General features: G+C 30.2%; 1 protein-coding gene across 1 annotated transcript; it reads right to left on the bottom strand.

The window, feature by feature from the left end:
- Window positions 1-177: 177 nt before the first annotated feature.
- LOC129886208 (peroxisomal adenine nucleotide carrier 1-like) lies at window positions 178-4535 on the bottom strand. Its single transcript, XM_055960789.1, has 5 exons — window positions 4214-4535; window positions 2180-2411; window positions 1314-1460; window positions 983-1140; window positions 178-899 (listed from the first exon to the last, which is right to left on the bottom strand). Exons 1-5 carry the CDS (start codon window positions 4354-4356, stop codon window positions 626-628), a joined length of 954 nt encoding a protein of 317 aa, XP_055816764.1. The 5' UTR covers window positions 4357-4535; the 3' UTR covers window positions 178-625.
- Window positions 4536-11631: the final 7096 nt, after the last annotated feature.

Genomic DNA, 11631 nt, shown 5'->3' with positions numbered 1-11631 from the left:
GGCTACAAAAAGTGTTTTTTTACTTGCTAGCGGCACTGAATTTTAGTTGTAAAATTGAGTGAGATGATGAGAGCCGAAGCCTAAGGTTCAGCATTTTGGTTGTAATTTCAACGAAGCGTTGTGTTAAACATATTCCCTCTGTACTATTAGATATCTCCCAGAAGCTATGACTTCCAATAAATCCAATAATATAGCTTCAATATAATAAAATACAGACCTTATTGTATCCTTCATTCCTTCTCCTGGTTCCACAATACTTGGGCTAGTACATGCTCACAGGAATCCAAAGTCGAGAAGATATCACAATGAATTTTGAAAGCAGGTGCAGGCATGTTGCCGCCACAAGTAAAACCCCGTATTTCTTCTAAAGAATTGTTCCAGAGTAACTAAAAGAGATTCTTTAACCAGATTATTCTAACATTATAAAAAAAAAAAAATCTTGTCAAATTACTCTCTTCTAGGTAGATCAAAAACTATCATATTGTTCCTCTTAAATTCATCATTCTGCTAGAGCACCTTGAAGAAACTAACTACTTAGAAAACCTTGCAATGAACTTCCATTCTTCTGATTTCTCATGTAAGCCTTTTTTTTTTTTCAAATAGACTCAGCTCAAATGATCACAATTTAAGCACTTTTTAGCTTTCTCTGCCTGAGCAGCAGAATTCTCCTAAGTGCAAGTATGAGGACCCAAGTTGTGGCAGAGATCTTTTCCTTGATCATTAGAAGCAATGCAGAGCTTACCACTGTTTTGAGGATTTGGGCATGTAATCCCTTGAAGAAACCCAAGAATCCTTCTTTCTTCCAGATAGAGCATATGACACCACTGATTGTCTTACTTGATTTAGGTTCAGCCTTCTTATCGTCATCATTGTCTGCTGCTTGAATCATGACCTTGCACCTGATTTCAGGTTAATGTTAAAAGGCTTATATTGGATGTGTGAAACAACGTCAATCCATGACAAAAGTCAAAAGAGATCCAACCTGATCGCTGGATAGGTCAGAACAGTGGCTATGCTCTTTGATAGTGCACCTAATACAAAAGCTGAGAATGCAGAAAGTACAACAGGCGATGCGCCTTTCTCTGTCGTCTTCTCTTTATCTTTCAGCAATCGTTGTTTAAGTTGATCAAAAACTGTATACTACATCAAATAAACATATATTTTAGCATATACTCTATCGTCAATCAGTAGAAAGTTGTGGCTTCACATATAATAACATTACTTGCATTCACAAGGCTCCATTGAATCAAATCAAATCTGTATACTAATTCAACTAGACACTTCAGCAATTTTACAAGAAAATATTGAAGTACCTGAATGGCAGGGTTGGATGTCAATAGTAAAGATATCCCAAGGCCATCAAATGCTTCACTCCAACTACCTTCTGTAAGTGTTTTCCATAGGCTTTTTGATTTCCCAAATGCACTTGTTTGCATCCTTGAGGAAGCGGTATCCAGTGGCTACAGAACATCAAATAACTTAACATCAGAATCCAATTGAGCTTTTGGCTTAGTAAATATCCAGGGAATCTGATGTCAAACAATTGGAGTAAGAACAATGGACATTTGACAATGAGTTTTTTTTTGGCTCATACACCTACATTTTCAATTCTTAGCACACAAAACCCTTATATCATACATAAGTAATGACCTTATCACACATCATGATTAGACATTTGAGAAATTTAGTGTTTAGAGCAACAATCTTAAATTGAGAGAGTTGAACTAAACCTTTTGCAAAGGGAGCTATGAACAACCTGGAAAGTCGCTCCATTAATTTTTTACTGGTCTATGTGCCGGAATTAAGAATAGGAGCACTGCTTCTAAGACAATACCCAAATTTTGCAATTTTTCCTTGGGAAAATTTGAGGAAACATATTATCTGAAAGATACATAAAGCTAGTTCCAAAGTCTCAACAATTTCTTTTCTTAGTTCCTTCCCCGGTTGGAAACAACCAGATCAGCATTACCGTATCTACCATAGCCAAAAAGACAAAATGCTCGCTTGTCCTTCAAGACGCATTTGATGTTGATCATAAAATATGACTTCAAAACATACTCTTAGGCTGTATTTCCTCACAACATGCAAGTGAGATAATAATAAAAAAAGAGGAGCTCTTCTTTTTCCAGCAAGTCACTTAATAAGAAACTAATCAAATCCTAGTATACAAACTTCTTACCTGAGTTGTTATGGCTGTACAAGCGCCAGCTGCAGCTGCAATTAACAAATTGGCTCTTGTTCCAATGGATTTGGCACCACTTCTCTCCAAATAGAGTCTCTTAAAGTAGCTATATCCATAGAAATACACAAACTGCGCAATGAAAGATTGCAAGTTCTTGGTTCCCAGACCTTGGTACAGTGATAGTATCTTGCCACTTGATATTGCCTCCAGCAGAACATCAGAGAGATTACTGCAGAAGGGCAAAAGTGAATTAGTGACAAAATTAACAATGTTGGAAAACGCATAATACTCCATGTTCTACCAGACAGACAGTAAGAGGTACCAAATAACAAGTGTATTCAAATATTAACTATTAGCACATAGTCAGAAAGGATGTGCAATGTACAAATTTCATGTGTTATGTCATTTCAATGAGATAAACAATTAGAAAAAGGGACACAGAAAAAGAGACTAAAAGCATTTCAGTGCCAGACTTCATTAAATTCCAAACCTTTAAAGGAGTGGTGAATATTCAAATCAGGGATCTCTTCCTTGCTACCACGAGAATGAAACATCAATTGTTGACAACATCTTCATGATAACTGAGTAGTAAATAATGAGAGATATTGGTATTTGGGCAGGACTCATTTCAGTAAACTAGGTTATAAGGTCAATGAAAATTTTCTCAGCAAACTTGGTAAACAAAAAAAAACTAACCCAAAAAAATTAGCATGTGCTTCCAAATGTTCCCTTTTAAAATGAAATTGCCTAAACTAAAGGTCTGCAATCAATAAAACCCTCTCTAATGACCCTGGACCAGAGAAGGTAGAGATACTTTCTAAACCTTCTAATATAAGCAGAAGATGCAATAGAAAGCTCATGTACACCATCTGCTTGGCCTACCCGGAATTAGGGAATTTTCTTAATCCAAGATTTCTTCAGATTGGACATCTGTAAATTTGATGATCAAGCATCGCAGTAACACTGCTTTTTGTACAAAAAATGGCAAAAACCTTCTTGCCTGGAAACTCTAAGGGCTGGACATTTATATGAAGGCAATACCTCAATTCCCCACCATGTCAATCAAGTTTCACTAGAGAATACAAAGTCAATAAAACAGTGAAATCTTTTGCATCTCCTGGGATCAACAAAAGATGTGCAACATACATAATTATGACTTGTGAGGTTAATATAGATAATTCCAACAACACAGCTAATCTCACACATTATGGACGTTTACTCTTAATCGGCAAGAATATTGAAAACTAACTCCTATTGATGCAACTCTTCAGATAAAAGCAGACCAAAATTCATATCTGTATTTGAAAAATTCTCGTAGCTAACAAGGTCAACTGAAGCTTTTCAATGGACTTTTCCTTTGCTTATGCCCCGAGTTGTTGGGAGTTCTGGGATAACTCAATTCTCAAAGAAACTTCTTTTTTGTAACAAGTCGATTCTTACAGAAATTTCCGACTATTCTACCCTCCTTGGATGCTGTAAATTTTCTTACAAACTCTAACGAACAAATCATTGATATCCATTAACCCTGATAACTTGGGAAATTTTGGTGCATCACTTTCTTTCTCTGTAGATCTCAAACACTGGAAACTCTCACATAAGCAATTGAAGGCTAGAACTTTGAAAGGTTTCACTTCCAAAAGTTTCACTACAAAAAGTAAGTTTTTTGCAGGAAAAAAAAAAGGCATTTTAGCCAAAAGGCAAGGGAATAATGATGATTTGAAACCCAACTCTTTAATAAAGGTGAATATCTAAATTAAGCAATGGAAGCTTTTCAAAAGACAAAAATTCACTTTTATTCTTGAAAAAAAAAACTAGATTCGGTCACATGGATTTCAGTTGATCTGATGCACAAGTCCCTTTTAAAGATCCAAACTTTACCAATCAAGAATTCCTGCTTGATCCAGTCCCACCCCTTCATATAAAATTCATGTTTTTTTTCCACAAAACAACAGCAAGATTCAAGAATCAAACAACTTCCCATTTATACAAAACAACCAAAAAGAAATCCCATGATCAGAGAAAACAAGAAACCTGTATTTACGGAGACCATGAGCTTGAACCTCTGCTTGGTACTTAGCTTTGCAGGTATCAAGAGGGTACAAGATAGTAGTGCTAACTAGAGCTCCAATGGCTCCAGAAGTCGCTTCTGATATAGATTCCAGATCAGCTGACATCTCTCTCTCTCTCTCTCTCTCTCTCTCTCTAAACTATACAAATTATAATCAAGAATTGTATTTACAAAATCAAAATTATCAAAATTCACAGACTCCAACTTTATATAAATTTGGAAAGAATTGATCTTTTAACAAACATGGAAAATTTCAACATCTGGACTAAAAAAGTAGGCGGCTTTGAACGCTGCTATAACTCCTACGCTATGGAAAGGCGATACATATACAATAGTGTGGGGTCATATCATGGCTCTTCTTGGGAAGTACAATACGTGATTATAATAGGTAAAGGATTTTATCTTATTTTTAATTTACATCGTGGTTAATTATTGTAATTTATAATTTTATTTATTTTTTAAAAATATTTATTATTTGAGTAACTTTTTTTGTTTAATTTATAATATTTAATTTTTAAAAAAATAAAATATATTTTAAAATAACATAGATATTTTATTTTTAAATTTATAATTAAAATTTAGACGTTTCAATCTCGAAATTTTAATTATTTTATATAAATTGTGACTGGTGAAGTATAATATAAAAACTAAAGGAAAAAGGCTCAAATATGCTATCGAACTTTGAGAAAAGACTCATTTATATCATCCGTTAAAAAATTAACTTATTTATGTCATTTTCATCTGAAAAAAGTTCACCTTTAATATATGACACATGAAAATGCATAAAATACAAGAAAACAAAATCGTCTTTTCAAGCAAGTTTAATTTACTGACTATAACAAAACAATATATTTGTCTTTCACTAAATCTTTTTTTTTAAAAGAAAGACACTATCAAAATTAAATAACATTTCTTGCATATATCACATTCAAAATTCAATAAAATGTATTCACAAAAAAAATATTGTTACTATTATTTAGTTTTGAAAAAATGCCCAAATATGTCATTAAATTTTTAGAAAAAACTTATCTATATCATTCGTTAAAAACTTGGCTCGTTTATGTCATTTTGGCCTGAGAGAAGGTTCATTCATATCATAAATGAGCCAAGTTTTTAACGAATGGTATAGATGAGTTTTTTTTCAAAATTTAATGACATATTTGAGCATTTTTTTCAAAACTAAATAATAGTAACAATATTTTTTTTGTGAATACATTTTATTGAATTTTGAATGTGATATATACAAGAAATGTTATTTAATTTTGATAGTGTCTTTCTTTAAAAAAAAAAAGGACAAAATAAAAGATTTGGTGAAAGACAAATATATTGTTTTGTTATAGTCAATAAACTAAACTTGATTGAAAAGACGATTTTGTTTTCTTGCATTTAATGCATTTTCCACGTGCCATATCCTAAAGGTGGTCTTCTTTGCTTACACGAGTCCTTTGACCTTACTTTTCCTCTGAGTGCCCGTTTCAGAAACTTATTTTAATTTTTGAAAAATATCTAAAATTTCCTTGAGTTATTAAATTTTATAAAAAATATCTTTTGTTAATTTTTTGGCTTTAAAATATCTTTGACGTTAATCTATTGATCCTGAAATATCCTTATTTTTAAAAGCTATATTTAAAAATTGAATTAAATTTATCATTTTTATTAGAGTATTTTATAATTAACATAAAATAATTAAATATCAATCTAAAACCGGATCCACCTAATAATTCTATACTCGCCCCGCCTAAAAACTCCATTAAACTAAAGGAAAAAAGCCTTGGTTCTCATAAATTTGGGTGTTCTTCAAGCTTTTTCAAATTCTCCAATAATGATTTTAATTTTTCTTTAAATATATCCCCAAATTAATAAATAAATCAAAAATTAAGTAAAATAAATGATTTTCAAAATGATTTTAATAATGGGTAGATAATCTACAAACTTCAGATCTCCAATTTTGAAAACGAAATGCGAAATTCTTCGGCTTCATAAATGGAGTTTCAATAATTTCCTTCAACGTTTTTTCCTCATCTTATTCACTTAATTTATTTTAGTAAGTGTACAATTTTGAGCTTAAATCTGATTGGTATTGGATTTGAATGTAGTTGAATATTGAAAAGAAAAAAAAATTAAAATATGTTGAACACCATTGAAGCTCGGGTGAACTTCTAATGGAGATATCAAAATTTTGATATATATGTTTTCGGCATTATTGTGAAGTTGTATTTTAATTTTGATGGGTTTGAAGATGAATTACGGTGATTTGGATGGATTTTATAGTTGGTTCTATGAAGAAGATGAATAATGATTTGAAGAACACATAAAATTTAGAATAAATAATAAAATGATGGGTGGAACGGGTATTAAATGGATCCGAATTTGAATTGGAATTTAATTAGTTTATGTTAATTATAAAATACACCAATAAAATCGTGTCACGTAATAAATGAGAAATTTAATTCTATTTTTATTCTAACTGTCAAAAAATAAGGATATTTCAGGGCCAATAGGTTGACGTAAAGGGCATTTTAGAGCCGAAAGGTTAACAAAAGGTATTTTTATACCAAATTCAATAGTTCAAAGGTAGTTTAGATCCTTTTTCGTTTAATTTTTTAGGCACGTCATTTTATTTGCTCGCTTTTTTGGAAAGTAAACATTAAGGGCAGTAAAGAATTTCATCCTTTATTAATTAGTATCGAATGTTTATTTCTTGTATTTCGACGAAGTGTTTAGAAGGTGAGAATCAGTTTTTCCTATTATAAAAGTCAAATCTTATCCAATTTTAAATCATACACATCATCTTCCTTCTATTATACAATACAATTAAAATGTTAATCTATGATTTTAAAAAATCGCTATTTTACATTTTGAATTAATAACATTCTTGATTTTTGTTTTGTTTTGTTAATTTAATGTTAATATGCTTTTACTTACCTTGTTTTTCTAAACTTGAATGTTTTACTTATAATTTGAGGATCTTTGTTATTTAAAGAGTGATTTCAAACTCATTCATGATATAACTATAAAACAGGGAAGCTTTTTAAGAAATTCACTACACATTTTAAGAAATTCACTACAAAATCTATCCAATTTTGGTTAACGTTTTTGATGATTATTTGAGTCCTTTCTTTTATTTTTTGGTTTTAAATATTAATTATTTTTATTTTTGATTGCCATTTAAAATGAGAAAATTTAAAAAATAGTTGACATTAAGTCGATATCAGGCCATCTTAGTTGTACTTTGGCTAATAACATTCTGTAGCCACGCTATTGTTTGCTATCAAATGAATTTAATGACAGTATTCAATGCAACGCATTAATTGTGTATCAATATCTTTTATAAAAAAAATGTAGCATAAATCACGTTCATTAATATCCCAAAATTCCATAATCAATCAAATAAAAATCTCACAAGATCTTTTTCATAATAATAATAAAAAATTGTGCTACAAGATCAATTTTTTTCTTCCTTGATTTTGTTATATCACTAACTATTACTTGTATGACATTGATACATTTTTTTTTTACATAATTTTTTTCACTTGAATACATTGATGCAACATTGATAGAAATACATTTTGATGATGAATATAGAAACATTCAAATACATTGATACAAATATATAATAGTAAACATATACACTCAAATACATGATACAAATGTATAACAAATAGTTAATATACTTAAATACATAAATACAAAATGAATAACAAAAAATAAATACACATGATATAAATATATAATTAGTAGCATATGCATACAAAGATAAATGTATTTGATATAAAAGTATAACAAAAAATACATACATTTTGAATAAATTGATAGAAAATTATAACCAGTTGTCGATACACTAAAATACGTTGATAAGTCATGAATAACAAGGAACAAAGACAAATCAATTGCTTCAACAAATACATTCCAGTGATAAATACATTATAAAACACTCAATACATTAACACAGATGTATAAACACTAAACATGTATACTCAAACACATGAATAAGATGAATATACAGGTGCATTGATACATAACTACAGTACATATACTTGTGTGTTTGATTCCTTGAAAAATCCACTAAATATGCCTCAAATTTGCATCAAAATTTTATTTGAGATGTGAACTCCTCATGATATATCAAATCTTTCAAAATCTTTCAAAATGTCACTCATTTAAATCTAGTAAGAATTTTCTAAATCCGCAATTCAAACTTAAGCTTCAAAGCTTTTTCTCATGGTCATCAATGGAGTTTCGTAAACCATCACAAGCTAATGACGATGATGCTTTACCGTAGTAGGAAGAGAAAGCAGGATGTCATTGAGTTTGAATTTTGAGAGAATTTGAAGAATCGTCTACGAAAGAAAGAAAGAATGATTACATTCATGAAATAATGAAGATGCTGCCAATTTTGAGAGAGGATAGAGGAAATAGTATGGCTGTTCAAAATCGAACAGAAATCGATAATTCGAACCGAAAAAAAGTTATTGATTTATCGATAATGGGTTATTGGTTTAGCAGTTTTGGGAACGGTTTTAATTTTTAATTATTTGGTTATCAATTTTTAGCGGTTTTAGGTTTTTTTCTTTATGGGTTAACCGATAACCCGATAGTAAATTAAATGATTATATTTGTAGCATTTGGTATATAAAGTCCTTGACAGTTTCATACTTTTATTTTTTATTGTCTCAAATTCTCAGTTATTATAAATGTGGCAGTGTTTATTTTTGAGCAAGATGCAATTTGTCAACTCATGTGTATGATTCATTTTGTTTGTTACCATGTTTCTAAGTAATTTTCAATAGAGAAATTTTTGTGTAAAACCTTAACGGTTAAGCCAACAACCGAACTGATAACGATCAATCACTGATAAATCAATAACTGATAAGCCAATATCTTAATGGTTCTATAATAATTTAGCATATCTACAAACCAATAACCGATAAGTAAAACCGATAAACTTCAAAATCGAACCGAACCGGCCTATATTTAATCTATCACTTTTTGGAGAATTCGTTGTCTTTTTTTTAATATAATAAATGAATAATGTAAATGAAATACTTCATTACGTGTTTTTTTAAAGATGCACGGACTAAAGATGCAATATTAATTTATATGCTTTAATATTTTCGTCAGTGAACTCGTATTAACTCTTATTTTCTAACATCCACATACACGTGCACTTATATTCTTTTATATATATATATATATATATATGATACGTTCTTGTTATTGCGTTATATTTCAATTAATGAACGAGAGCTCGTATTGCTGCAAGGTCTTGTATAACAAAAAAATTATATTATCAACATTATTAAGTAAATGGATAATATTAAACCTCAAAAGGTTAAATATCATAAACACATAGAACACTGAGAATCAACTGCAAAAGAAGGTTGATGATGAGGCTTTTTTGGTTATTGTTTTTAATTAATTTAGTGTGCATGTAACTTTCAAAGATGAAAAAGAGTAGGCAAAAATTACTCTTTAATTTGTTTTCTTTTAAAGGGGACCAATCAAGTTTTAAACAAATACTCTTGAAGGCTACAATACGATTAATACAATTCTACTATCATTCTATATAAATGTGAGTTCCTTTGGATGGCAAAGGGTATTAAAGTACAATTATGGCTCTTAAACATTCATGCGACTTTCCTTCTTCATGGTAGGTAAATTTAACTTTAGTTATATTCATTCTCATACCCTTTTTTTTAACCCCTCCCTTGGAGTTTTTCTCCCTCTGTGACTTAAACTCATAACTTTGGGTTTGGAAGCGAAGGATGCTTGTCATTTGAACAATTTCCTCTTGTCATTTGAACAATTCCCTCTTGTCATACCTTCTCTCTTTATGTGCTGCTTTCTCTAATTTTCTCTAGTTATCAAGAGTAATATTATCTTCGTGTGATCGCTTCATCCTTGACCATCAAACAAATGCATTTAATGTTTAAAAGAAACGTTTGATATTATGATAAACACTCTATTTTAAGAAGTGATATTATAATTAAGGTCATAAATCTGATCATTCCCATAAATATTGTGTGTAGCAAACATTAATGACAATTATTAGTAGTGTTTGTCAGTATCTTGCCTAACCAAACCTTATAATCATGATTAAACATGAAGATTGCTTGACAATTTTTATTCAAAATTTTAAACATTATGCTTCGGCATCAATCATAACTTTTGACGTGATGACTAACACTTGTATTTAATATATTATACAAATGGGTGAACTTGATTTAATAAATAACAAGGTTAAACTAATAATACAATTCACGAATAATCAGTAAATTAATTGAATTTATTAAGAGCATATTCTTAAAATTGAGAAGGATTTTTTGATTGAAAAAATCGATCCTAATGAGAAAAAATCGGGAAAAAAATCGATTGGAATAAACGAAATAAGTAAAAAAGTACCTCGGTGGTCACATCATCATAAATGATCCGCTTGCCCCGAAACCTTACTGCCACTCTACAGAACCGTACATGAGATTTTCACCTCATACGGCTCTTTATTTTCAGACCAAGAACAGGGAAGAGCGAATTCAGAAAAAAGAACGAAATTTGTAAAATTTGTATTCAAGCAAGGACCATGATTGGGAATTGTTTGATCGAATTCTCTTTCGGATAGGCCCTGAAAGGAGAAGGAAGGCTGGAATGCCCGAAAGGTTATGAATCGATTTGTATTGTTTTTATAATAGGGTTGATTTTTTTAATTTAGTTTTGGAGTGACAAATAATATAATCTTCATATCAAAATATAGATAATCACCCGATCAAAAGATTTTCAATAACGTATTAACAATAACAATAGAAAATATTAAATTACACATTATAATTATATCATAACAATAATAATCAATAAGTATAAACTTATAGAAATGTGTCTTTGACATACTTTAATTATAAAATAGAAATTGACATAAGTATTTGTTTTGTCATCTACTAATAGGCTTGATGGTGGGTCTCAAATTCCTCAACGTTCTCATTTTGATGTTAGTGTTGTGTTACTCGTTATGATTTGATAAAGTCTTTGTTTATTCGTTGTACAAAATTCAAAAAATCAGTTTTCAAAGCACGTTGATATTGTTTCTTTTATGTTTATTGTATTCTTCTTACTCGTCCAATGTCTTCAAATCCTATTTTTGATCATTTCATTCTTGTCACTTTTCACCTCCTCCCACTCCTATGATATTTTGATGAATTATCTATAAATATTTTTAAAATAATATTTTTTGTTAGAAATGTTTATAGCTCAACGGCTAATGAAACTTACTTCGTCACAAGCAACTAGCTCCAATTGATGAGAATACACAGAAAGATGGAGCTTGCATGCAGATTTAATATGGACATCAGTAGCTCAAACGAAGCACAAAATAATAATGTGGCTGACAGTG

Source organism: Solanum dulcamara, chromosome 4 (genome assembly GCF_947179165.1).
Source record: "Solanum dulcamara chromosome 4, daSolDulc1.2, whole genome shotgun sequence".
In the NCBI taxonomy this organism is placed as follows: domain Eukaryota; kingdom Viridiplantae; phylum Streptophyta; class Magnoliopsida; order Solanales; family Solanaceae; genus Solanum; species Solanum dulcamara.
The sequence above is the reverse complement of the archived record's forward strand: the minus strand, read 5'-3'. Positions and strand labels throughout refer to the sequence as shown.

What these genes read in the sequence shown, in the direction of transcription:
- LOC129886208 (XM_055960789.1), bottom strand. Translation starts at nt 4,356, where the DNA reads ATGTCAGCTGATCTGGAATCTATATCAGAAGCGACTTCTGGAGCCATT. An exon ending in CATCCAACCCTGCCATTCAG is followed by an intron (nt 1,141 to 1,313) that starts GTACTTCAATAT and finishes TATTTGATGTAG; the next exon opens with TATACAGTTTTTGATCAACT. An exon ending in CTGACCTATCCAGCGATCAG is followed by an intron (nt 900 to 982) that starts GTTGGATCTCTT and finishes ACCTGAAATCAG; the next exon opens with GTGCAAGGTCATGATTCAAG.